Below are 27,908 nucleotides of genomic sequence, written 5' to 3'. Positions count from 1 at the left end.
CATTCTGAAGTCTTTCATAAACCTGCAATGTGTCCAGTGTGATTTACTTCTAGAAAGCATGCGCACAATCAATTTGGAAAGGAGTAGATAGACAAATAATCAAACAGTTTGTTTGATCCAAATCACTTGTGCACCTTTTTCTTCCACATAACTTTCTATTAATGTGCTTTGATGCAGCACTTTGGGAACATCCAACTTCCTTCGCAATTACCTTTTGAGGCTTTCCCTCCTTATGGAGGGAGTCAATGATGGTTTTCTGCACAACTGTCAGGTCAGCAGTCTTCCCCATGATTGTGATTCCTACTGAACCAGACTGAGAGACCATTTAAAGGCTCAGAAACCCTTTGCAGGTGTTATGGCTTACTTAGCTGATTAGAGTGGAACACTGTGAGCCTAGAATATTGCACCTTTTCACAATATTCTAATTTACGGAGATTGTGGATTTGGGGTTTTGATGAGCTGTAAGCCATAATCATCGCACTTATGACAAATCACGCCTTGAACTATCTTGTTTTGCATGTAATGCGTCTATATCATATATTAGTTTCCCCTTGTCCGTTGCATTACTGAAATAAATTCAAATGTTTTGAGTATCACCTTTATATAGAATATATGTGTTTAGCGACTCATTTTTTTTTTTTTTTTTTAATTGTGTTTAGTTTATAATCACAAAGAAGAGAGATTGCCAAGAAACTAGGCGCTATCCTGAATAACAGAGACTGCAATATCATTAATAACATGGACAAAAATGAGGTGAAAATAAATTAAAGTAGGAAGGGAATCAAGACACACTGTCATTTGGATTATATAAATGCCTTTTAGTCATTTTAGAAAGAAAAAAAAAAAAGAAAATTTTTAAAATATAGCAGATTTAAAAAAAAAATAGTAGTTTTTTTTTAGAAAGAAGAGGTATTTAAAGGAACAGCAAAATAGTTTGGATTAAATAATGTGAATGGGGCACAGACGAACTTCCGAGCTGAGTGGTCGCATCCACCGCAAGCTCCGTTGCAACGAGCAATAAACACTCAAAAAAATCAGACGAAATTACCCGCCTGGACACCCGAGACCACTACCCAGCGGAGGAAAGGGCGACACATGGGTCGCAAAACAAAAAAGCAAAAAGCAGACATGCCAAAGATGGGCTTAAACATCGGGGAAATGTGGAGACAGGCGCATGGCACAGCCGGGCCCAAGATGGCCGCCTACTCTGATGCGTTCTTAGAGCTGTCGGACGACCTGTCCCATTACGCGCTCATCCCCACCAGCCTCAACGAACTTAGATACATCCTCGGTGACCACCGCAGTCTTAAAAGAACTCCTGGCTGACTTACAGCGAAATATGCTCACAGACATCAGAGCAGATTTACAAGGCCTGAAAGGCCGGATTGGAGACCTCAAAAAAACACCTCCACCGCTAACACTCAGCAGATAGTCAGGCTCCAGCAGGCAGTACAAAAGCTGCAACAACAACAAGAATTGAACGACAGATGTTTCTCAGTGTGGGAGGACGTCAGGACAATTTAAAAGTAAGATGCATCCCAGAGAACATTCCTGAGGCAGAAATACCCCACCTCTTACGGCACCTTATGAGGGCTATTCTCCCGCCAAAGCAGGCAAAAGCAGTAGGGCTGGCTAGCCACTTTAGGGTACTGAAATCACCTAAAGCTCCTGCGGAGGTACCAAGAGACCTCGTGGTCCGTTTCCAACACAGTAGCGACAAAACCGCGCTGATGACTGCAGTAAGTGGTAATATACCCTACACCTTTCTATGCAGCTATCTCGGGCGGCCCACTAGCATGGAGACGCACCCTCCAGCCATTCACCCTCTTCTTAGGAAGCACGGAATACCATATCGCTGGAACATATCTTGCACACTCCAAGTACCCAGAGACAATGACAAGCACCAGGTTGCAGATCTCTGTGAGGCAACAGCACTACTACCAGCTCTGGCTTTCTCGGGACTCTATAACACAACCTGAGCCACAAACCTTGGTGAAAGCATCACAGAGATGGAACCCGGCGACTGAATTTGTCCCGCGACAACCTCCCAAGGCTGCATATGCAGCAACAGCGACTTGAACAACGATATGTTTTTAAAGTTTAGTCTAACCTGTTTATGTTTATAACCCACTTGCTTGACTCGTGACACCCAGTTTAACTTGCACTCACTCCAAGCTCTGATGGCCTAACGGCCAACACATCATTCCCACCCACCCCCCCCTCCCCCGAGCCTACTAGACGCCTTTAGTTGCCCCTCACTAGGGTCACACTAATAACAATGGGACAGTTTAGAAGATGTGGGTAAACCTGGCTCAAGTATCCCCTGACTGGCACCCATCCTCCACTAGAAACCTAGATGACACACCTAGATGCCTCAGAAACATCTCACTAACAACTCTCTCACCGGACCTACCATACTACTCTCCCCTACAGCTCGACATCACCCCCATTAAGCCAGACTACACGTTCATAACACCTCTCACCATTGGGCCACATCAGATACGTTCAGCAAACTATATAAATCAAAATATGTGCAACCGGACATGTCACTGCCTCATCGATATGTGTTTAGATACACTGTTGTGGCGTTTGAAAATGTTTTGTACCCTCCTGCACAACAAAAAAAAAAAAAAAGATGTGATTGTCTTTAGTAACCTTAGTTTATTTCCATATTTGTAGTTTATTTTTATATACTTGTCCATTCCGTTTTGGTCCTCCATAGATTGTATTTACAATATGGACACGTTTTTCATCATGCACTTGTACTATAAAACTAAAACACTGAAAGAATTATTCAGCAAATGGCTACATGCACTATTTTTGTTTTTTCTTTTAAATTACTTTCTTCAATCTTATGAATTTTTTAAAAGGTAATAACATACAGGATGGTGAAGCACTTTGAGGTGTATGATTTATATGTTTAATCTCATGTATAGGACTACATGAAGGGGTGAAATGGACATAATTGAACCAGCATGCCATTATGCTGTTATGAAGCCATTTATTGTTATATTGGCAGAAGGACATTTCTAGTGATTACAGATTTTACAGATTATTTTGGCAGGAGAATATTTGCTCTGCTTAGAAATGGCACAAATGGAATATTAAAAAAAAAAAAACCCCAAAAAAACAGCAACAGGTAAATCTGCACAGCACTGAAGAAGAAACTGAATTCAAGGGATTCTCTAGACTGATTTACCATAAATTGAACGCGCTATGTAGACAAAATTAAAACAAATAAAATAATGTACTGAAGCTCGTGTATTAATGCCCCTTTTTGCTCCCCCTTATGACACACAATCCCAAACAATAACTGGTGGCATGCATTTTGCCAGTCAAACGGTTCCTCTATGAAGAGTGAAACGTGTGCATCAAGGGCTTGGATACAACCCTAGTTTCTCTGTAGCATTGAATAACCATCATCTGGGACTCGACCTTCTTCTTGAATTATTACGGCACTTGGTTGTACAGTGGTTTTGAGTATACCACATAGGACCATTATTATTATTTGATTGCATACTTATTATTCTTCTTTATCCTCTTATCTGTATACATTATCCTACTATTAAAGCAGATCATAGGTTTCAGTATTGAAAATTACATCCTTGAAGGAACAGCTTATAGGTTATCCATTTATCACTGCTTAACAGATATGTGCCCTTGAAGACACATTGTTTAGGGCAGGCGTGCCCAAAAGGTAGATCCGCAGATGTTGTTGAATTACAACTGCAATGATGCTTGCATGCCTTTAAAATTAATTTAGAAAGGCTGAGCATCTGAGGATCTACCTTTTGAGCAGTCCTGATTTAGGACTTTAGTTTTCCACTATCCATGTTTAGTTATCTACTGAATGGGGCTTTATCAATAGTTTGGCATATTACATACTTAGACCTTCCTTTCAGGTTTATCAATTACTAGAACTTTATGGAACTTTCCACTTCTTTTTTTATATTTACTGGATTCTTGCATTACTGGCTCTTTGACATTACGGTTGTATCTCGCGTGTACATTAGAGTACTCTATAGTTTTAATAGAGGAGGGTGCCAGAACACATGATTATCTTTATGTTAACTTGTAATTGTGCTCTTCCGATTCCCCTGATGTTGGTTTACTCCACCCATTAAATAGACAACTTTCACTTATTAGTTCAGGCAGCAGAGTACCTTATATTTTAGTGTTTCAAGTGTTTTTTTGGTAAGAGACAATTTTATAATTTGTTCCTGTACCCAGTGGTGTATCCTGGTTTTGTGCTGCCCTAGGCATGACAAAACTCAGGTCCCTGCCGCCCCCTGGAAAATGCCGCCCAAGGCAAATGCCTTGTTTGCCTCGCAGCTAATACATCCCTGCCTGTACCCCCTTTGCCCATTTATAGGTACTGCTCTTACTTTCTTTAGCAATCACTGCCTTCACACTTTGTTTCACTTACCCTAGGCTAGTCAAATATGTATCATACATAGGAGGATTCTCATTCCTTCCTTTACCATTATTATCCTAAAAATAGATGATATAGTAGACTAGTAGTCTTGAGATATTAACTCAAAAATACTAGAGTTATTTTTCTAGTATTTGATTTTATAGGTTGGATCCCTAATTTTATTATATGTTTGTATTTTCATATATGTAATATAGCTGTGCATTTTGGATTCACTTTACTTGCGATTTTTATCTCCAACTTAAAGTTAAGTTGTATTAAACTTTTCTGGCAAAATTAACTGTAATTTCCCTAATAATAAGAACTGGAAAATGTGTAATAACTTAAAATTGTAATTTCCAGGATTAGTGAACAGACCCAACTTACCTTTTATTAAGATTCTGCTTCCAGTTTGATAAAATCACGTACATCAATATTTACTGGGAATAATAAACTACCACAAGCAAAAGCCCAAATGCAGCACTCCATGAAAGGGCTCCTTATCTAATTCACCTACCTCATACCATGTGTGTGGTACACATGCCTAATTAAAAGGTGCATTTCCTCTTGACAGACTCATTGTACAAGTTCATGCCCTGGTTACCTACCCTGCCATTACTGACCACAGCCAGTTGTCCAGGTTGCAAGCGAAGAACATTGCGGCAGTACAATGCTTGAGTACGCAGTATGTCTATCCCCAAAGTATTATATTTCTTTTCAAAAGCATCATCATCCATGCCCTGCGGAAACAAATATAATAAAATTCAAACATGAACAAAATTCACAACAAAAATGCTATCGCTAATGTCCAGTTATTGACTTCAGATAGGTGGTGGTCCCTCTCAGGTAAGTCTTTTGTTTTCTTCACATGTTTCTCCTTGTATTCCCTCTCACATCCTCATCCTACCCTTGTCCCATGTGTGTGAATGTCCACCTCTTCCTCTCCCAGAACCTACTTGCACCCCCTTTCATTCCTTGTCAGGACTGAGGCACGATACAGTTTATGCTCATGATTACCATTTTGCTCAAAGAAGAGAGCTAGCCTTAGGCTCATGGTCAATCACCCAAAAGCATATATCAGGTGTGGCTTGGCACCTGAGCCTGAACCTGTAGCTCCACGAGGTCTGACCCAATTTTGCCTCACCAACTGCGGTTTCACCAGTAATGGGTCGCCTGAAATGCTCCTTTAACCTACCTTACCATCGGACTGTCCTACTAGTATTTTTTTACCACACAGAAGGATCTACAAGCGCTTCAACACAGGCCCACATTGCCACCATTATCCTTGGTCTCCTCAACAGGCACAGATGCCTTAGATGAGTAATCTTAAAAATCTGCATCGCAGCCCACTGAGCGTTAGGTTGGGAGGCATTTTTGTGAAGTGCGTGGTACTCTGGGCAACTTATGTAGTTGCCGGTGAAGATGGTTTACTTGTTATACCTGCATCTGAGCCAATACAAGGTTTGCAAAAAAAGTGTTATTCACTGCATACCCATGAAATTGTTTATCTTACACCCTGCTCTCATGGTGCCATATTCATACTAAGATGTCAACTCTATAATTGTCACTCGCATGTCATAACTTCTATTTACATAACTGTATACTTTGATCATATGTGTGAGGATAGGGGGTTGTTCCTTTTTTCCTGCAGCTCTCTTATTATGTGACAAGTCCTGCTATTGTTCTGCACCAAGATAAGGCTGAACAATGGCTCCTCGAAGCGATCAATATCAAATTATAGACGAAATTGTCAATCCCTCAACACTATGTAACCATACTTGTCTGCACAGAGCAATATGCTTTGAACTTACCTGCCCTATTATTTTTCCGCTACATACTTCAGCTATCACTTGTTGTTTCCGTTTAAATTTAGTCAACCATTCCTATCACTTTATAGGAGGATTCTCAGGTGATAGGCATGGCTTCTCAGCAAGCCTGCCCGACTACGGAACTTTTAGTATCACAGGCATTGAAAACGGGAAAAGAAAAAAAGAAAACAGGGAGGATTTATTTTTTCCTTTCTCTTTAAACTCCAAATATACAGGTCCCAAATGGCCATGGTGTTATTAGCTTTATTATGGTGTTATTAAGCTTTTGTTATTTCATGATACTTTTGCTGCCTTCAGAATATGCCCACTATTGAACATGATTTGATTTACTACCTCATGTTTTTGCATTATTGTTTGTTACCGTACCTGGGACTTTGTGCTCCCACAGAGGGTTCCCTGGTCCTGGGAGCTGATTATTATTGTTGCCAGGTCTGCAGCAATTGAGTCACCTCTAGGGCATGCTACCTCATCTTTTTAGACTAATTAAGGTGCCTGTCGATCCCCAAAAGCCAAGCTTACCCGGTACCCCTGTCTGGGAATTACATATCCACAGTGTCCAGTTGGTGATAGTTCTACCCTTAAGAGTGTTTTTGCGTCCTGTATGATTACCTTAAATATTGTTTTTAACTGTTACACAACCTTCTCTCATTGTGCTTGACTGGCCAATCTCAGCCCTCGATTTTGGGTGTTGTATAGTAAGCAGATTCGGCTTGTGGGACTTGACCAAGGGTTCCTTAACCCACCAAGGGCCAGATACACACATCCCACTAACCCACTTTTTTGCCTTTACTCTACAGCTATCTCAATGCACACCCTTCCTGTCTCTCGGCCCTATAACCCTCTTTTTTATTTTTCCTTTACCCCCCCACAACAGATAACTCCTATTGGAGACTCTGTATACTCCCCTGCCCATTTTATTTATATATATATATATATATATATATATATACACACACACTGTTATACAATGTTAAAGTCCATAATGTTCCTGAAAAATGCACTCGCCTATTGTGGGAACTCTGGTCACATTACACATTGGTGGCTCACATACAGGAGATTCACTTCAAGGAAGATGCAAGGCCGAGCAAGTGGGGGCCTCCCATGCCTCAACAAATACTTCAAGGCAGCAAACCTTTCGAGAATAGTGGACTGACATGTCCACCTCTTATGAGCTCACTGGATCAACCTGAAATTGGAGGATTCCAGTGGTTCATGGCTAGATAGGACCATGATCCAACAACCTCTCCTGCAACACCCATTTATCAACCCTACTCTCAAAGTCTGCATAAAATACTGACCTAAACACAACTATCCCAGGGCCCATGCTTCCACTCACAAGCAGAAAATCATCCCCCAAATTTGTCCTTTTTGGGCAAGGCCCCTTAGTACTACTACATCATGTCACTGCAAACTCCCAGTAGGATAAAGACCCAGCAGGGATAGACAAATGTCACTATTTCAATATGACTCACTTCTAGAATTAACCTTCACAGGCAGTTCTCAACTTCCAAATCCTATTGTCATACTCGTGAAAGAATAAAATGGAGCATATCGATCCACCAGTTGCTTCTCATGAAAATCACCCCTGTGCCTTCCAGATTTGTTGCAAAGTGGAAGGCCGCCTTGCGGTCAGTGTCAATATCCGGATACAAAAAAAACCCTTACTAGGCACTTGCACAACACCAGTAAATAGCAAAGAAGGAGGAGGTAAGACAAATGGAAGCCCTGATGGCCTCTTTACAAAACAGATCTGAAAATGTCAACACAACCGGTCTCCCTAGAATTTACAATATGGAAAGCTAGAAGGCCCGGCTTGGACATCTAACATTATGTAGGGTGGTACAAATATCTCTCTCCTTCCTTTCCCGCACCTCCCTTTTTTCTCTTCTCACTCTCTTTCTCTTACTCAACCTTTCATCATATCCCTCCACCAGTCCTTTTTCGACCCCTCTCTTAGTGCCCCTTCTTTTCTTATCCTCCTACAACAAAAAATTAACACCAAAATGGTCACACCTAACTGTCAAATGCAGGATATGCACATTGAACAACACACTGCTCCACCAGACCAGTAAACACATTTAGAAAGCTAAAGACATGATATACTATTTTTATCGAGCTTTAGGATGTGCTTGATCAAACTAAGGTGAACTGTCATGGATTGTTTTTTACTCTCATCATATTATATGCCCTAACATCCCCTGTTTGTCTATTTCTATGTCTTGTTTTCAAATGAAAATCTGACAAAGATTGTAAAAAAATAAAATAAAATAAATATTTCAGCAGTCGACACCCAACCATGTACCTAGCTTGTTTACAGTTATTAGTGTTTTTTTACAAACATGTATTGCATTTGATACATACAATATAGTTCCTATTTCTTGATTGTTTTATAATCCTGGGTTTATGCAAACTCAAACAGAGAAGCAATAGGAGGGAAGGGACACAAACGGAAGACATGGGTGGGCAAAGGTCAACCTTTTGATGGGATATCCTTGGGGGTACTTCTGGTACTAAGGATGTGGTGGGTGTTGTAATTTTGTACACTAGTCATACTCTACTGTTTGATTGGCATTTACTATATGCATAATTATTACACCCGGCCCTTGCAAACTTGATAAATTCCATATGATTGATTGTTTCAGATGATTTGCATAAAATGATTTTCAGAAACCGCTGAAAAAAAATAAAAAATAGTGCATATGTTATATTGCTATGATGCTGTTATGACTGGCTCATATTTTATGGTCACTAATTTTGGAGCTGTCAGTAATTATTATTTTTGTTTAGTTTGAGATCTATCTAAAACAGCTTGCAAAAGCTACAGATTTACTTTTTCAGTCTTTTTTGAGAAGCCTCTGTGCTGGAGCTGTTAGCAAGCTGAAGCGATATATGTGGGAGTAGATTGTTCCTTTACACCCTTCTTTTCTTGTCTACTATTATCTACAATTAAATGTCAGATAACCTAGGGCACCTCTTTTGGGCGGGTGATATCGAGACTGCATACACTAATTGTTTTATTTGTGCATGTTTTTATATTTAAGCTTTAAGAGTATATAAGGGATACTCCAAGTACTAAAACAACTTTAGTGTAAGTTTTAGTGTATGGGTCATGTCCCTGCAGTCTCACTCTTCAATTATCTACCATTTAGAAAGTTAAATCATTTTTGTTTCTATTTATGCAGCCCTAGTCACACCTCCCCTGGCTATGCCTCACACAGTCAACATGAAAAAAATAATCATTTTCAATCAGATCCAACAGCACAGTATGTTTACATAAGATGTTTGTATCTCCTTCTCTGTTAATTGACCTTTAATCACACGCAGGATGCTTTTAACACAGCAGGAGATATGGAATTCTAAATAAACAAACTGTGCCATAAATTAAGTTTAAACATTAGATCTCTCTTTACAAGAAATTGTGTAGGGAGACTGTGTAGCTCACATGCTTGAGAGGTGTAACAAGGGCTGCATAAACAAAGTGATTTAATTCCTAAATGGCAGAGAATTGAGCAGTTAGACTGCAGGGGCATGATTTACACATCAAAACCATTCCATAAAACCAAGGTTGTTTTGGTGCTTATAGTATCCCTTTAATAAAGAATTGTGTGCTATTTGTTACCTTTATAGCATGTCTTTTAATATTTGTGTGTTTATGAAGTGTAAAACAATACAGAAGTTTATTTAATTATTAATATTTTTTTATTTAAACTAGCGATGCTCAGATTTGTGTACCTCCAGTCTGTCTGAAATATGCAAAAGGTATTCCATAAAATGGCTACAGTAAAACAAACATAATGAAACATCGGCAGTACATTGGATTATGATTGTTTTATAAGAACATAGGACAGTAAAACTGTGACCAGGCATGGAGGTTAAATGGATCTAATTGGTTATCAATTGCACTGTAACTATATCCTATTACAGGTTCACAGTAAATGTATCCCTTCATGGAAACGTGTGACTAGGACAATACATTTTTGGGGCAAACTATGCCTAAAAAGATTATATTTTCTTTAGCAATTCAAAGGAGATGTATCATTGAATTAAACTCCAAAATAATATGTTCCAGTTTTAATCTATATGTAAATTCAAGAAATTACTTTATATCATATTTTTGAATGGCAAAAATAAGTCCTTCACAGCCTGCATTAGCATTTGTATTGCAAGAGAGGTCAGAGTCCAGAAGAAATGCCGAATATACAATTTTTGCCTACACATTCATGAAGTAATAATCTAGCTACTCATTTGTGAAATCAATTCCATGCTTGTACTGTATGGCATGAATTTTACATATCCCAAAAGCAATATAGTTCTATTAGTGGTAAATCCTTATTAATATATTAGTATACAGCATTCTTCAAAAAAAATCATAACTACACAAAAGATCAGCAAATATCAAATTGATATAAACATATAAATCAGGGTAACATTAAAAGTTATAAAAAAAACAACATTAACATACCGCAATAATAAATATTAATCATGGTGTCAGAATTGACTAAAGCAAAAGATATTTGCCACAAAAAAATGAAAAGATAACAAAAAGCCATAATATACGGACAATAAAATCTCCACACAGGTCATGTCCATTGCCTACTGTGATCCAGGTATCTGGTGTTGAGACTTGTTTACAGTTGTGTTGGGAGTCTAATATTGGTAAAACACAGACATACCCCTACACATTCTATATCGAATTTGTTGAAATTAAGAACATAGAAGAGAACTTTGTGCTGAATATAAAAGCAGGTGCTATTTTGAAAGGTTTTTATGCATGGGTTAATTAGGATATAGATAAAAGGGGGAGGGAGCCATACCAGCATGTTAATGTACCTTTGGTGGGGAAAGGAAAAGCACAGAAAATGCTGGGGCTAAAAACTCAAGCCAGAGAGCAGATGTTGGAAACAGTTGTGTCAGTGGTGCTTGGTCTTTCAATTATTGGAAAAGAAATCTGCAACCATCTCACACAGAAATAACATATACACTAGATGCAATAAAGGAAGAAAGAGAAACAAACAAGCCACATAGCTCTGAGATGTCAAGTCAAGGTTTTAAAAGTACTTTAACATACAAAAATAGATTTCATTTTCATAGTGGACATGCCTGAATTCTACACATCTAGAAAGGATTTGTCTACAAATGTTACTGCATAATATATATACTCACAGGAAGAAGAAATGCTTTGATTTTCTCTCCCCTAGCAAGTGCCTCAGCAGTTTCCTCCTTTGCAAGTTTGCTGAAGAATTTAAGGATATTATGTTTTTTCTGCGTTAGAAGCGCTGCCCACAAAGCTCGCGATATTTGGGTATTATCTTCCGTCATTTTGTCCGTAGGATTGTTCAAAATTCCAAGTCGAGTGATACTACTCTTTTTCTACCAATAAAAGAAAATACAAAAAAATATTTGTCACAAAGATATCAATACAGGAACTCAGAACTGAAACTGAAACTGAAAATTCTAAGCAAACTTTGATTTTAAAGTTTTAGTAATCTCAAAGTAATGCTAACAACCTTACCTGCAAGCAATAATACTTGGCTATTCTTTACCAATGTAATTTAAAACAATGAAAATGATATAGAAAGTATATATACCAAGGCATTTGTGATATCAAACTCGATACAATCCAAATTAATTAATGGAGAATATAGGAGTTTAGAGGACAATCTCTATATTTTGAAGTGGCATTGTTTGCTGATGTAAATTGTAATGTTCCACTTTGTAACCTGTGAGAATCTTGGTCACAAAGCAAGAAAGACTTAAAACTTAATGTGTCCCTTTGTTATATACTTGTTGACTTCCATTTGCAAAAACTAGCTATATTATTGTGGCATTAGAGAGAGCTGTGTGTAAGACAAGGGAAGGAGACAGAAAGGGTGAGGGGACTCTACTACACTCTCTGAAGGATATGCATTGTAAAGCGTTATACAAGAAAATTAGGAAGGGCTAAACCACCCTTAGACTTAGGTAGGGTCAAAGTAAAGAATTCATAGTAATTTAAGGTGCCCAAAATCCTCTAGATCAGGGCTCCCCAAACGTTTATGGGCCGAGACCCACTTATAAAAAAGGAAATTTTATGAGACCCACTCGCAGTTGATGCATATTTAAAAAAAAAAAAAAAAAAATGAATAAACTTGGCACATCATGGCAATCCGTTTTAGATGCATAAAATTGGCACATCATGGCAGCTTTAGATGCATACAATTGGCACACCATGGCAATTATTTTTCGAGGCATACAATTGGCACACCAGGCCAAACTGCTTTAGATGCATACAACTGGCACACCATAGCAATAAATTTAGATGCATAAACTTGGCATATCATAACAGAATCAGAGGCATAGTTTTTGGTATATCATGGTAGTTTTAGAGGCATCATTTTGGGATATCGTGGCAGATATAGATGCATAAGCTTGGCATATTATGACAGAATTAGAGGCATAATTTTGGCATGTCATGGCAGTTTTAGAGGGATAAACTTGGCACATCATGGCAATCAGCTTTAGATGCATACAACTGCTTACTCACAGACACAAAAGCGCTGTGTCCTGCTCTTTTATCCAGGCACCTCAGTTTGAGTATCCCAGTGGTTGAACTAATGTAGAGAGGGTCCTGGTGCAGGTATGTTTTCTGGGCTCCCCTCCAATGAAGCTATGACAGCTGGGGATCCACCATTTGCCCATCCTTGCAGAGTTGTATTTGTGAGCAGTGTTTGAGCGAAGCATGTTTTTGTATGGGATTGTGAGAAAGGGTTACAGTAGGGAGGTGCAGGGTGAGAAAGGGTTACAGTGTGGGGGGGAGCAGAGCAAAAAAGGGTTACTGTATGGGGGTACAGGATAAGAAAGGGTTACAGTCGGGGGCAGGGAGAGAAAGGGTTATAGTAAGGGGTGCAGGGTGAGAAAGGGTTACAGTAGGGGACAGGGATAGAAAGGGTTACAGTGGGGGCAGGGATAGAAAGGGTTACAGTGGGGGCAGGGATAGAAAGGGTTACAGTGGGGGCAGAGGTAGAAAGGGTTACAGTGGGGGCAGGGAGAGAAAGGGTTACAGTGGGGGCAGGGAGAGAAAGGGTTATAGTAAGGGGTAAAGGTTAAGAAAGGGTTACAGTGGGGGGCAGGGCAAAAAAAGGGTTACAGTGGGGGGCAGGGCAAAAAAAGGGTTACAGTAGGGAGGTGCAGGGTGAGAAAGGGTTAAAGTGGGGGGCAGGGCAAAAAAAGGTTATGGGGCAGGGCAAAAAGGATTATGGGGGGCAGGGCAAAAAGGATTATGGGGGGCAGGGCAAAAAGGATTATGGGGGGCAGGGCAAAAAGGATTATGGGGGGCAGGGCAAAAAGGATTATGGGGGGCAGGAAGAGAAATGGTTACCGTACGGGCTGCAGGGTGAGAAAGGGGGGCAGGGGAGAGGCAGTGTGAGAAAGGATTATACTGTGGGAGGCAGTGTGAGAAAGGATTATAGTGGGGCTGGCAGGGCGAGAAAGGGATACAGTGGGGCTGGCAGGGTGAGAAAGGGTTACAGTGGGGGGGCAGGGTGAGAAAGAGCTACAGTAGGGAGGTGGAGGGTGAGAAAGGGTTACAGTGTGGGGGGCAGGGCAAAAAAAGGTAAAAATAGGGGGGTGCAGGGTGAGAAAGGGTAACGGTAGGGGGACAGTGTGAGAAAGGGTTACAGCAGGGAGATGCAGGGTGAGAAAGGGTTACAATGTGTAGGGGGAGAATGGTTAAAAATGGATACAGTAGGGGAGTGCAGGGTAAGAAAGGATTACAGTAGGGGTGGTGCAAGTGAGAAAGGATTACAGTAGGGGGGGTGCAGGGTGAGAAAGGGTTACATTGGGAGGGCAGGGCAAAAAAGGGTTACAGTAGGGGGTGCAGGGTAAGGGTTACGGAGGGGGTGGCAAGAAGAGAAATGGTTACAGTGCGGGGTGCAGTGTGAGAAAGGTTTAGGGGGGGCAGGGAGAGAAATGGTTATAGTGTGGATGCAGTGAGAGAAAGAGTTGGGGGGGGGGGGGGGGCGGGGGATATCCTACCTTTGTTTCCAATTAAATAAAATCCCTGGGGGTTCTGTGTCTCTCCCTGACGATCTGGTGGGTTAACTCTCAGGTCTGCAGCTCCACCAGGTGCAGAGCTGCAGACCATGTGATAGAATTCTTGCATGCACCCAGAGTGTTGCCATGGTAATGCTCTGGGTGCTCGCGAGACTTCTATCACATGGTCTTCAAGTCTGCACCCGGTGGAGCTGCAGACTGGGGGTGCTGGGCTCTCTCTCGGGTAGACTGATTGAGGGGCCGGCAGCATTCAGTGCAAGCCTCCTGGTGTTGGGCTCGCGGTCATGGACTGAGGGCCGAACTTATCAGTCTGCCTGACTGTCACCTAGCCCTAGGTCATCTGCGGCCCTGGATGCGTGGGTCAGCGTGATCCACTGGGAATCAGCCGGCGACCCACACTTTGGGAAATCCTGCTCTAGCTTGTAAGAGCGTTTGAACAAGGTCCTCATCAACATATTTTTAATATTGTAAAGCGATGCAGAATAGGTTGGTGCTATATAAATGCCAATAATAATAATTTGAAGGTGGAAATCAGTCATGGTGCAATACCTTTATATCTGCCTATCAATAGACATACATATGCCATTTTTTTTACCCCCTAGTCCCACTGCGTGTCTCTACCCCCCCTAGTCCCACTGCGTGTCTCTACCCATCTAGTCCCACTGCGTGTCTCTACCCATCTAGTCCCACTGCGTGTCTCTACCCATCTAGTCCCACTACGTGTCTCTACCCATCTAGTCCCACTACGTTTCTCTACCCATCTAGTCCCACTACGTTTCTCTACCCATCTAGTCCCACTGCGTGTCTCTAACCCCAGTCCCACTGCCTGTGTCCTTCCCCCTCCAGTATCACTGTTTGTCTTTCCTACCCAGCCCCTCTGTGTGTCTTTGTCCCTTCCTGGTCTCTCACCCCATGTCCATTTATGCCCTCCTCCACCCTGTACCAGCTCACCTCCCGAGCCACGGACCACAGTGGAGGATCTTTTTCGTTTACCTGGTCTGACAGGAAGCTGTTTGGTGCTCTCAGTGAGCACTTACTGTCAGACTGAGTAGGGGATACAGAAGCTCCTTTACCCTGGTCTGTGGCTTGACCATGCTACATGCAGTGACTAACAGGAGGGGAGCCCTGTGCATTGCGCCCAAGACGATTGCAGCTAGTCTCTTTCCCCCAGCCTCTTGTTTGTCTCTCCAAATCCCACCCCGTCCCTTTGTGGACTTTTCCACCCCCCCCCTCTCTTTGTGCTCTATTCCACTCTCTCTTTATGGTCTCTCCCCACCTGTGCCTCCTGCTTACCGTGACCACACAGACTCTACCTGGTCTGACAGGAAGCAGTTTGTTGCGCTCAATGAGCAGCTTCCTGCCAGACCAGATACAGTATACAAAACATCCACTACATGGTGTGACTGGAGTGCCCTTGGGTGAAACCTTATGGTTGCACCAGCTCTGACAGGATGTTATGTTAATCAAAGCAACATTACATCACTATAACCTTATAATTTACAAAATCAGCTTAAGCTGTGTTACAAGACAATATTTAAAATACTACTAAAAGTTTAATATGGCAGTAAGTTAATCTGTCATTCTCGATTAGGAGCCACATTCTTGCAATGTTATGTTTTCAAGGTGTTTTGCACATGTTTAAACATATTAGACGTCTAGTATTTTAACAAGATATTGCACATAGTAAAATTAAGCAATTCAAATTAGCACCACTGTACCATGTGTTTCACAGCTTTAGCAAGCAGTTGTCTCCCAGCTGGCTTGTCAAAATCAGCAATAATCCAGATGGTGACTGCATGAATTACATCCTCATCTGCAAATAACAAATACCACAGTCTATGTAAGCATTTTGGAGTTGGCATAATGAATATTAGATATCATGTCAATAGCATTTTTATTTTTACATATTACAATGGCCCAAGATGAAAATACATTAGCTGGGTCAGCATTTAAAATCAGTAAATAAAAAACAAAAACCACCCCTAAACTATATACAGTAAACACAAACACACACACACACACACACTTTATGAACAGCCATATTAATACAGAGATGCAAAATAATGAAGTACTGAAGTATCTTGTATTAATACATTTACCGAACACAGTTTTGAAGTAAGATTACGGGAGATCCCTCATTAGAAAGTCTTTTTTTCTTTTTACCAAAGTCTTCTTTTACAGTTCCTAAATTGCTGAATATTTTCTGTTCTCTATAAATGTGTGTTGTATTGCATGGCAACTGGTTGACAGATACCCAATCATAAAAAATACTCATATTTTTACTTGTCCCACTCCTTCACTGTAGAGCAAGGCAACACACAGTTACATTGCCATACAACTGCACTACAATTTTTAAATGAATCAAGATCTAACGTAACCAGCAGGATGCATATTCACACAAATCCTTCTCTTGCTTTTTGCAGGCAAACAACAAATTGAAGTTATTTGCCCGCTGGCAGCGCAAGCAGCCAAATCATTAAAAACAAAAAACTTCTGCGGTGCGAGAGTGAATTATGTGGCTTTTAGCCAGCCTCCACATTAAAAAAGCAATTAAACAAATAACCAAAAACAACCCTATGGGGGTCTATATGACCTACATATTACTAAAATGGTGATTTTAACCTCATCATGCCCCAACCCACCATGACATAAGTGGCATACCTATACCATGACACCATGGCATACCTAAACCGAGACAGTGATTCCTCACTGTAAACTAGCAACTAGGCAACCACTGATACCCAAAGGGGCCTGTAAAATAAATGGCACTTGAAATACGAACCCCAGTCCTGACTCAGCAGGTGAGAGCTAGTAAATAAAACAAAATTGGGGGTATTGGACAACCTAATGGTATATGCTTATATTCGTGATGTGCCACGTGGCGCCGTTATGGCATACGATGATGCAGGTCGGGAATCCCCACTTATATGGCAGGTTGGCCGTCATCAAGGCTTGGGTAATGGGGGCCAAGGCTTGGGTAATGGGGGCGATCTATTTTAGTGTGCAGCTCTGTGTAAGAATCTGCTAAGTGTTATGAGCCTCGATAATTTCCTCTGTCTTGTTTTCGAGGTGGGATGTTCTTTCTGCTATTGCCTGAACATCAGCTTGAACATCCCTCGCCAGCTTGGCAAACTCGACCTGCATAGAGGATTGCAGCTCCGCTAGCATTTTTTGGATCGAGGACTCTGTAGCAGGCAGTTGTGTGTGCGCCGATATGCAGGTGCTGTCAGTTAGGTCTAATTATGAGGCCGGTGAGCGCGGCCCATCGGTGCCACCTTCGAGCGCGGTGAAGATAACGCTGCTATCTGCAACACAGGTTTTTACTTGTTTTTTTTCGCCCATTTTTGTGCCATCGTGTGTAGGCACCCTATTGAAGCGGTTGGTAGGCATAAATCGCTAGTATAATTGTTGTTGGTAGGCCACTCCCGAGGAACTCTCAGCTCACACGTTCATTTTGGTGAGCTGCTTCAGGTTTTTTTAACGTGGTGGCTGGCTAGCATGCCCTGACCAGCCATCACCTGGTTATCCCCTGTGATGCCAAGATTGTTTTTTTTTTTTTTTTTTTTTTAACTATTTGCTTGCTGGCTGCTAGAGCATATAGTTTGGATTTTAGATCTGGAGCTGTCCTGGAGCTTATTTTGAAAAATCCAGACACTTAAATAGTGTGAATTATGTCCGGAATTTGCAGTCTGACTGAATACATCTATCCAGTATCAAATGGTTTTGCCCAGTTTGTTACTGGGCCATTCGCTTTGAACCCCTTTCCTTTATCACACAAAATGCTATGATTGAGAATGGGGCTTAAAGAGAGACAGTGTTTAGAGAAAGAAAACATCAGTGGCCATTGCGAACTATGAAATTAATGCTATCTGCACCAATGCTGCAACAGTTGGTAACTGGTTAAACCCAGTGATAACTATCTGGCAACTTTTAATACAAGAAGTACCTGTACATAATGTGTCCTAATGGCACATAACGTATGAGTGTATCAGGATATCTGATAGAGAAAAATAGTATGCAGTAGAAGATCTAAGAAGCATTAAAAGCATGCAGTCATTCAAATACCAGCTACGCCTCTGATGACCACAAAATGTACCACATGTGGGAATATAAAAATTGCTCTTTTTGACAACTGGTAACACACCATAAGGATGCAGCAATTACACCATGCTGCATAAAAATGTGTTCCTGTAGCTTGTTCTTAAACCATACAAATAAGAATAACAATACATAAGCTGGAGTTGACCAGTCCACAAAAAAAAAAAAAAAAAAAATAGATAAAAAATTAAACAAACACCAGTAGAGAGCTAGAAGAGATTGGACGGGAGAAACCTTGTTGCCAGAGCAACACCAGGATCTAACTGAACCTTTTTATTTAGATGGTATATGATTAGGAGACTTGAAAAAAATTAATAAAAAAAAAAACCAGATGCTTCATTTTATTCTCCAAAGGCTATAGAATTATTGAATCTTTTATTGAGAACATAACGTGAATTCTCATCTAAACAATATGCTTTACTCCGAGAACTTATATAAACACAACCCCCAGTACATTTTATGCTAGCAGAATTTCACTGATTGTGTAAATCAAGAATATTATATCTACGACATTAAGACATGGAACCACATGTAAATGAAGAACTAAACAGAGAATTAATACATTCTTCATGATCATACATATTTGTATATGGTCCCAAAAGTCAATATTCTGCATGGTTAACAGGGGATTCATCGGATCCCAGAATATTTTATATTTAGTTTACTTATTTCCAACATGTCAAAAAAAAAAAAAAAGGCATGTAATAACAACTGTGAAACAAAAATGTAAATAAGGAAATCCACACAGCTATATTTTCACCTCTGCTGCAACTGAGTGCTTCCATCTCCGATCTCAGCATAGAGAGAGGAGGAGCTAAAGAAACAATGTTTCTATTTCTCCTCCACTAATGCAATGTGCATCATGGCTGTGCCTGAATATAATAGGATTGTGAGGTAAATTGCTAAATCTCTAATTTAAAATGCAATCACAGCTTCACGTGAAACGTATAACAAATTCCAGGTGATTTTGTGATGCTCATTTGTGTAGTTTCAAGACAAGTTCCTCTTTAACACTGAAGACAGAAATTAAGGAATGAGGAAACACGTTATATTTTTACCCTTCTTAATCCATGCTAGTGATAGTTGATAGACATGATTTTCATCATAAATGAACTCTTTATGTAAAAACCTCTCTGCTTGTATCTGATGGGTTGGTTCTACTGAGTGCTGATAGGCTAAATACAGTACAGTGGTGAGGGAGAAGAGCCTAGCAGGAGCAGATCAGGGGAGATTCAGGAATTTATAATAACTCTATGTTTTTTTCTTTAATAATATACCCACATATAATTACCATTCCACTTTGAAAGTGTACTTAATAGAAAAGTGATTAAAAAGATAACATACCTTCTTTTGTGACATATTTCATGTTGTCAGCAATTACCGCACTTTTATCTTGAGAATCCAGATAGGAGAATGTATCATATTCATGTAAAGTATAGGTAACTGTAAATATTAATATTTATATTAATAATGATATATTTTTTCTTATATCTTTCTTTTTTTATAAGTATATGTAAAATCACATATATGCATCAAATGAAAAAAATATATATATATATATATATATATATATATATATATATACAAATATAGGGAACAAGAGGCAAGCACTCACGGTCTTTTTGATTTCTTTAAAACGATTTTCCTTTTATTTCATTGCTTAAAACTTGATCGACGTTTCAGCCATAGTGCATGGCTTTCAACAGGATCTTTTACAGCTCAAAAGATCCTGATGAAAGCCATGCACTATGGCTGAAACGTCGATCAAGTTTTAAGCAATGAAATTAAAGGAAAATCGTTTTAAAGAAATCAAAAAGACCGTGAGTGGTTGCCTCTTGTTTCCTATATTTGTGTATATTATGGCATTGGCTTAACAGCACAAAGCAAAAATTCAAGGCAAAAATTCACATTGAAGTGTGTGTGCAAGGAGACAATAGGACTATATATATATATATATCTCATGTATATATATATTTCTGAAACAATGTCACCATTACAGATGGAAATATCTTGCAAATAAATGTCTTTCATACATATTTATCAACTTTTAAGATATTTGTATATATCAAGTAACTTTATTAATATATTTGTTTAAAATAAAAATAATCAGAGATTAACTTGGTAAAATACAGTTTCAATTTCTACCCCATAGTATGCGCTAGAGGGGATGAATGGTGAATTTGACATGAGATTTTGTATATTTCTCAGTAGGAACAAAATATAGATAAGTTATTTCAAAAACCTTTTATAGGATTTGTCAGCAAACTGCAATCTTCAAGAAGTGTCAACATAAATTTCCAGTCTGTGTCACAACTAGATTACTCAGAAACATCAACATTGTCTTTAATAAACTCAGATTTTATTTTTGCACTATAAAAATAAGATGTTTAAGTCAAGATATAGAATGTGTTCTCCTTAAAGAAAGCAAGTGGTTATGGGACAGCTTGAAGCACTGATAAATAACATTAAGTTTAGGACTGCAGGCCATCATTATCCCTGTGTCTGTAATTTGTTTTTTTGTCAATCTTACTTCTTCATGGTCTATACGAATGCACAGATTATTTTTTATTTAATCTAATTTTTTTTGCAGTTTTTGAATGTCACAAGACACCATGGGAATTCAGAGTGACCTAAAGAAATGCATTGTTTAATAAGACATGTTTACTGCACATGCCCGCCTATTTAAGACATTGTCTGTATTTACTATGATTTTAATATTTTATTAAACATTTTGTACATGGGCGTTTTTTTATTTTTTATATAAATATTGTGAGTATATTTAGTGCGTCACTTGACAAATAGGACAATCTCTCACTTGTTGTGGACAAGTTTGGTAGGGACATTGTGAGGGGTGTTTATTGTCAGCAGAACGCAATCTCCATTGTAAGGAGACTGATCTTAAAGGTATTATTTCTGCATACAATAACTCTTAGTCTAATAAGCTTCCCAAATAACTTTTTTAGTTTATCCCATACTTGTTTAAATAAAGCAAACACAATTTTATATATGGTAATTGTTTATATACTTGTTTATTTTGAATGTTATTCGATCACTTATTCTGCTTGCTAACAGTTTAGCAATTATTTAATATTGTTAATTTAAAAATTCAAAGTACAGATTGTATTGGTAACAGTGCTTCTTTCTTGGATTTGTTGTCCCAGCACATCCCACAGATGCTAAATCAGATTGAGGTCTGGGGAATTTGGAGGCAAAGGCAACACATTGGACCCTGTGCCATGTTTCTCAAACCATTGCTCAACAATTGAAATTAACACCATTTTCATAAAGGGGTTTATGTGGTCTGCAACAAAGTATGATACATGAATGTAAGGACCCATGGTTTCCCAGCAGAACATTGCACAAAGCATAACACTGCGTCTGCTGGCCTGCCATCTTCCCATAATGCATATTGCTGCTATCTCTTCCCCAGGGAAATGACGCATCTGCACACCCACCTGGCCATCCACCACATCTAAAAGAAAATGTGATTTTTCAGACCAGGCAATCTTCTTCCATTGCTCAGTGGTCCAGTTATGATGCCCATGTTCCCATTGAAGACATTTTCAGCTGTGGACAGGGGTCATCATGGGCACTTCTACCGGTCAGAGTCTATGCAGCCTCATACGCAGCAAACTGCGCTCCACTGTATATTCTGACATTTTTCTATCATGACACCTTTCTATCATGGACAGCAATACGTTTTTCAGCAATTTGTGCTAGCTCTTGTGTGTGATCTTTGCTCTCCATGTGCATGAATGAGTTTCAGGAGCCCATGACCCTGTCATTCCTTGCACCAATTGTGGTAGGTATCAACCACTGCACCACTGCATTCCATGAACATCCCACAAGACTTGCCATTTTGGAAATGCTCTGACTTAGCTGTCTAGCCATCACTATTTTGCCCCTGTCAAAATCACTCAGATCTTTTTGTTTACCCATTTTTCCTGCTTCCAACACATGAAATTGAAGAACTGACAGTCCACTTGAAGCCTAATATATCCCACATCACAGATGCCATTATAACAATGCTATGCACTTCACCTGACAGTGGTTTTAATCATTGTGAAATATATATATATATATATATATATATATATATATATATATATATATATATATATATATAACCACAGCACAGGTATAGAACAGGTGCATGCCGATTGGAGGAGGGACAACAGAATCAGGCAGCTGTCCCAAAGGCAAACATTCTGGATACACAGGCTGGGTACATTTGAGCTGAGGGGCATAAACATTGATATAGACTTGACATGTTTTTTGTTAATATTGTTTATTATATGTGGTTGTCAATAGTCAATCTGTGGTTTTGATTGCCCACTTTGGGAAGCTTAATTTATTTTCTTCTTTTATTATAGATTTTTTTTTAAAATGTATATATCTTCGTTATATATTTTTTATTTACATTTTATATTTTTTTATAATATTTTTATTTCATTTTTTTATTTTCCTTTTATTTTTTCATTTTTAGTTTTTGCACACAAAATCTATTTTTATTTTCATTTATTACATATATTTAATCAATTTTTGTCAGTAAGCAACACTGATCAACTTTAGTTCCCAAAAGTTGATTTCCACTTCAGTTTGCAGTATGTAACCCATATATCCCCATTAAACAAGTTACAGGTCATGTTATTTTTCCAATTAGGGCAGATTGATGCAGTATTATGTTAAGATGCATTCCACCATGGTACTGAAATGCAGGAAGCAATGGACCTGCTCTATTACATGATCGCGAATGGTGGAATGTATCCAAAATTGCAGTGTAACACAATTGGCGTTCTGGGAAAAGGTAAAGTTTTCAAGAATCTCGGATTTTGTGGCCAACTGTACGGAAGGATGGAGGCCTGGAGAGTACCTGAAGTGGAGGATCATCATCCCATGAGGTGGGAAGGAAAGATCACCGCCCACTGAAGCACCATTGACTGAAGGGAATCAGCCCAATTTAAAGGAAGGGGGTGGGTTAGCTGCTTTAAACCTCAGGGTATTCTGTACCCCATGGTATATGTATTAATACTTTAAATGTGTTCCTGAGGGAGAACACATTTTTGGAGTAAACGCTTTGGATGTTTTCAGACATTTAATTTTGATTATATATTTGTTTTCTTTTTCTTTTATTTAATTTTGTATTAATACATTTTGTGAAATCAAGTGGAAAATGTTCCAGTGACTCAAGGTCTATGGATCACAGTTCCGACAGGAGGAGGCAAAGAAGGTGTTAGCCTCCCAGCCTACATCAGGGTACGCACCCCAAGGTGCCAAAATTCCATATATTCTGGGAAGCTACATCATTTAAGTTAAGTACCACTGGATGTGAGAGTGTTAATCCTTTGTTAATGTTAATTTGTATTTTTGGTCTATGACCATCAAAGACCTGTTTGTGTACACATGTTTTATTTAAAACAAATTTTCTACTATCCTCTCTGCTGGAGTTTCTGTGATCATTGCTTTGCTACTGCTACTCCTGGGAAGTCAACAGAGAGGTGACCCCACAATTCAAAGGAGGCACTCGAGTGGCTGTTTGACATTTTCTAACTTGTGAGTTTTCACACATTAAAGCGCACAAAACTATTAGTACCTGTATTGTACTATGTTGTGCTCCATTCTGATATAGATATAGCTGGTCCCCCAGATAATTTGTGATATACATAACCACGGCATGGAGCCGATGATACACCAGCTTTTTATTTCATTTACTTAATTTCCAGGAGACTTGCACTTACTCTGACTAAGGTAAGACACCACTGTATTACCACAGTTAACCCCAGGATGTAGAATTTAGCTCTATGTGGTAAAAGTCAGCTGTAGGGCTGCTTTATGTGAAAGTAATAATTGGTACATTGATTTCAGTGAATAAGCAAGTATTTACATTTGACCTTACCATTCAGGAAACCATGATTTGACACCTCACCTGATTTTGAAATAAAATTCAGAAACGTCTTCTCACTTGTAAGGATAGTAGGGCTAATTCGTGTTACTACATTAGGCTGATCCATTATAAAATCTACAACATCTGCATGGTCACTTAGAAGACCCTAAAACAACAAAAGTAAACAGAGTTAGATATACAGATATCAGTATCATAGACAAAAAGACACAGTCAATTGATAAGCAATATGCAACAATTTAGTAGCTATTGTGATGGTTTATCATGTTTAAGTATTGGTTATCCTTCTGTTTAAGAAAATTAACTCAAAAGACAAGAAATTATTTGTTTACCAACATCTGGTTTAAACATAGGGTTATAAATCATTGAATAAAAGAAAAGGCCATCACTCCTGCCTACAGATAAAACATAACAAAATGATAATTGCTGAACAGAAAAAAACAACAACAAATAAAGATAACATTCAACACTGACTATTGTGTTACTACTAAATCTCAAACTAATTGGCTTATAGCTAGTACATAAGATTATGATATTACAAATAGAAATAAAACATTAGGAAACAACCTCACTATGCTGAAAACAAGACTCATATACCAATCTAATGCATTATTAGAAATAAACATAACAAAATAGCATTAACTGTTGTCTGTATGACTTGATTGTTGCTTTTAGAACCATCAAGTCCTATAGTACATATTTATATGGCAAGGGGTAAAGGAAACAAAAAAAAAAAAAAATATCACAAAAGTCAAATTAAGCAAAATTGCACATCTTCAATACTAATGTCTCTTTTTAGTCTCTCTTTCTCTGCTTCCTTGGAGTCTTGGGAACCATCACGACTTAAGATTGCAGTCAGTAGGAACTCCTGTTCTACCTCTGGTGACCAAATCGTAATATTTTTCCTTCATGGCGAAAGAGGAGTTTAACAGGATATCCCCATTTCTGAATCTCAACTCCTCTGTAACAGAGCTGAGCTCCCTTCTTCTCTTTAAAGTATCTGGTGCCAAGTCTTGAAATAATTTTCGATGTTGGAACTCAGCAGGAAAATGCAACCCAAGTAGTATTTTGGACATGAATTGCTCTTTGATGTGTAAAAAAAAAAAAAAAAAAGGAAATTTCACATCTAGGCATCTAGACATCTCTATGAGTATTTAAAATAAATGAAGTAGGTGTGCACAATCTATGGTATCTGTCCAGAATCAATTCCCAATTGTGCAAATTCAGCAAAACTGACCGAATTACACTTTGTACATGTGGTAACAAGTCAGTCACACCAATTTGAGTTGTTCATTCGGGTCTAGCAGTGAATCTCATAAAGCCACGGCCAAATGAGATCCAGGATTTTCCTCATCCTCCATTACATGTGGATATAGTGACTCTTTTCTTTTTCTTTTTTTGCATATTTCTTCTGTTTCAGCATGATTTAGAAGAATGTATATGCAAAATTAACATAAAATAAAGAAGCTGTTGATTTAATTTTTTTTATTTTTTATTAACAGATTTTTGGCTCAGATCCATGCAGAGCTCTTATGCAAATTAGCCATCTAGGGCAGCAGCCAGCCTCTTCTTTTTTTCTATATATTTTTTTTAACATTGTTGTACCTTTCTTCAATAAATCCCAGCTTCCTGCTAAATTCAGAAGAGAAAGTCCCTGGAATCTAGAAAGCCCACGATTTTCAACAATGTTTTTCAAAATTATCCTTAACGAAGCTTCTACTATGTCATCATTTGATTTATGCTCTAGATAATGAAAGCAGAAAATACTTTCAGGGTTATTCACCAACGTGAGAATGCAAAATTAATTACAAATTTAAAGCCAGAATAACTGAACTGAAGGCATAACTGAATTTTTCCAGTTCAGCTATTTTGCCATTAAAGCGGCTGAGGTTTGCAGGTTTGCTTGAGATTTCATCCTTTTTTTGCCCCTCTATCTCCAAAGTTCCATTTTAGTTGCTCACTTTTCCACAAATCCATCAGTAAAAAGAATCCAACATACAGCAGACATCATGGACAGAGGAGATCATAACGAAGGCTCTCTGGTATTTAGATCCAGAGCAAGGAATATTTTTGGTTGAAGAACAGTTGGAACGGGCTAGGGAACACTAGCTTTTTTTTTTTTTTTTACATTTTAAATCTTCTGAAAGCAGCTGCCAACTATAAAAATATAAATAAAAAAAATCAGTAGAACAGTGTTTCATCTGGCTACTAAGGGGGGAGTGCTGATGAACCCTAGGAAAGGGTACTAAGAAACAGAACACTGCTAGACACTATCAGGTAGTGAGGTAGCATAATTTTGAAGCATGTGCTTATCTTTGGCTTTACCTACACAGAGATAATCAAGAGCATTGGCGTTTATGGGTGATGAGAAGGAGCATAATATAGAAAGGCAGTGATATGTCATTATATATACCACCTCTCCGTTATTGTAAGGGATACCAATTTTTCTGTTGGGTTTAAACCCTAGGTGTTTCTGGAACATAGCAATGCCCCTGCCAACAAGCATTTAATTAATATTTCATAAATTAATAAACTCTAAATCCAAATGATAGATTTGAGGTTGCATAAATAATCTAGAAATCGTGTGTTCACAAGATTTGAGAGCTCTAAGACACCTTGTCATTTTGTACCATATCTATCGCTTTTAGCCCTAAACTTGTGGATCTTTTTGGACTCTATGGGTCACAAGACCAAGAAACAAAAACCAGAGAAGCCTAGTCTAGACATGAATATTGGGGATTTTTTTTCCAAAAAGAACATGTCAACCTAAAGACTAAAATCGCCTCCTGCCAAGAGGACTGTTCAGACCATTCAGACAATCTGTACTTAGAGGCTGAAGATAAATGCCTACCTATTTTAACTAATCCATCACCGGGTCCATCGAAAAGCGGATTCTTCTCTGGTGACAACAACAATTATGAAGTAGCTCTTGCGAACCTGCAGAAAAATATTTTTGCTGATGCGGCCATGCTCTGCAAAGACCCGCAGGCCTGACAGGCTGACTTGGGGGTTTCGAAAACACCTCCTACACTTGCAATCAACAAAATATCCCGCTCCAACAGAATGCAGAAGCAGATCTGTACATACGAGTGATGGCTTACCGCTTTTAAAGACATGCAACGCCAAAATAACTTGAAGAAAAGGGGAACCAAAGCGGTTGTGTAATAGTGTCATGACCACTACTACACCAAGAGGCCTGGTGGTCCACTTCACTGCAGTTGTGGCAGCCTTCAGGGGAACTCTCCTTACACTTCAGCAGTTTACAGCCCTCCTGCAAAAGCCTGACATTCGCTACCTTTGGCAGCTGTCCCATACCCTTCTCATTCTACAATGGGACTCTTCCTCAGGACTGCCTTAGCCAGACTGGGCCATGAACAGTAAAGAAGTCATCTCACCATTGGGATCCACAAAGTCCAAAATTACCAAATTTTGCCTCTGCCTTAGGGTATTCCAGGCATTTAGCAATTCTGCATTTTCTATCATAGCGAGACATAACCAGATTTTTTTGGTTAACTTATTTTAGGCTACTCTATTGTATCTTATTAATTTATTTTGTTGCTATACAACGCTTCACCCTCTACATGAGATATGAGATGAAAGTACCCTATTCAGTTTATTAGGAAAAGGGTGAGCAGTA

At 39.0% G+C, this 27,908-nt stretch overlaps 1 protein-coding gene across 1 annotated transcript in view; it reads right to left on the bottom strand.

Moving 5' to 3' along the window:
- The window catches only part of UGGT2 (UDP-glucose glycoprotein glucosyltransferase 2), a 250,653-nt gene that overhangs the window by 108,529 nt on the left and 114,216 nt on the right, over positions 1-27,908 (bottom strand). The window contains exons 18-22 of the mRNA XM_063425741.1: positions 24,296-24,419; positions 19,714-19,812; positions 15,990-16,084; positions 11,404-11,610; positions 5,020-5,151 (exon numbers count right to left, since the gene is read on the bottom strand). Of these exons, the coding sequence (XP_063281811.1) occupies positions 5,020-5,151; positions 11,404-11,610; positions 15,990-16,084; positions 19,714-19,812; positions 24,296-24,419 (657 nt within the window). The remainder of the gene's footprint in view (positions 1-5,019; positions 5,152-11,403; positions 11,611-15,989; positions 16,085-19,713; positions 19,813-24,295; positions 24,420-27,908) is intronic.

This window comes from Pelobates fuscus, chromosome 1 (assembly GCF_036172605.1).
Source record: "Pelobates fuscus isolate aPelFus1 chromosome 1, aPelFus1.pri, whole genome shotgun sequence".
Taxonomy (NCBI): Eukaryota; Metazoa; Chordata; class Amphibia; order Anura; family Pelobatidae; genus Pelobates; species Pelobates fuscus.
The sequence above is the reverse complement of the archived record's forward strand: the minus strand, read 5'-3'. Positions and strand labels throughout refer to the sequence as shown.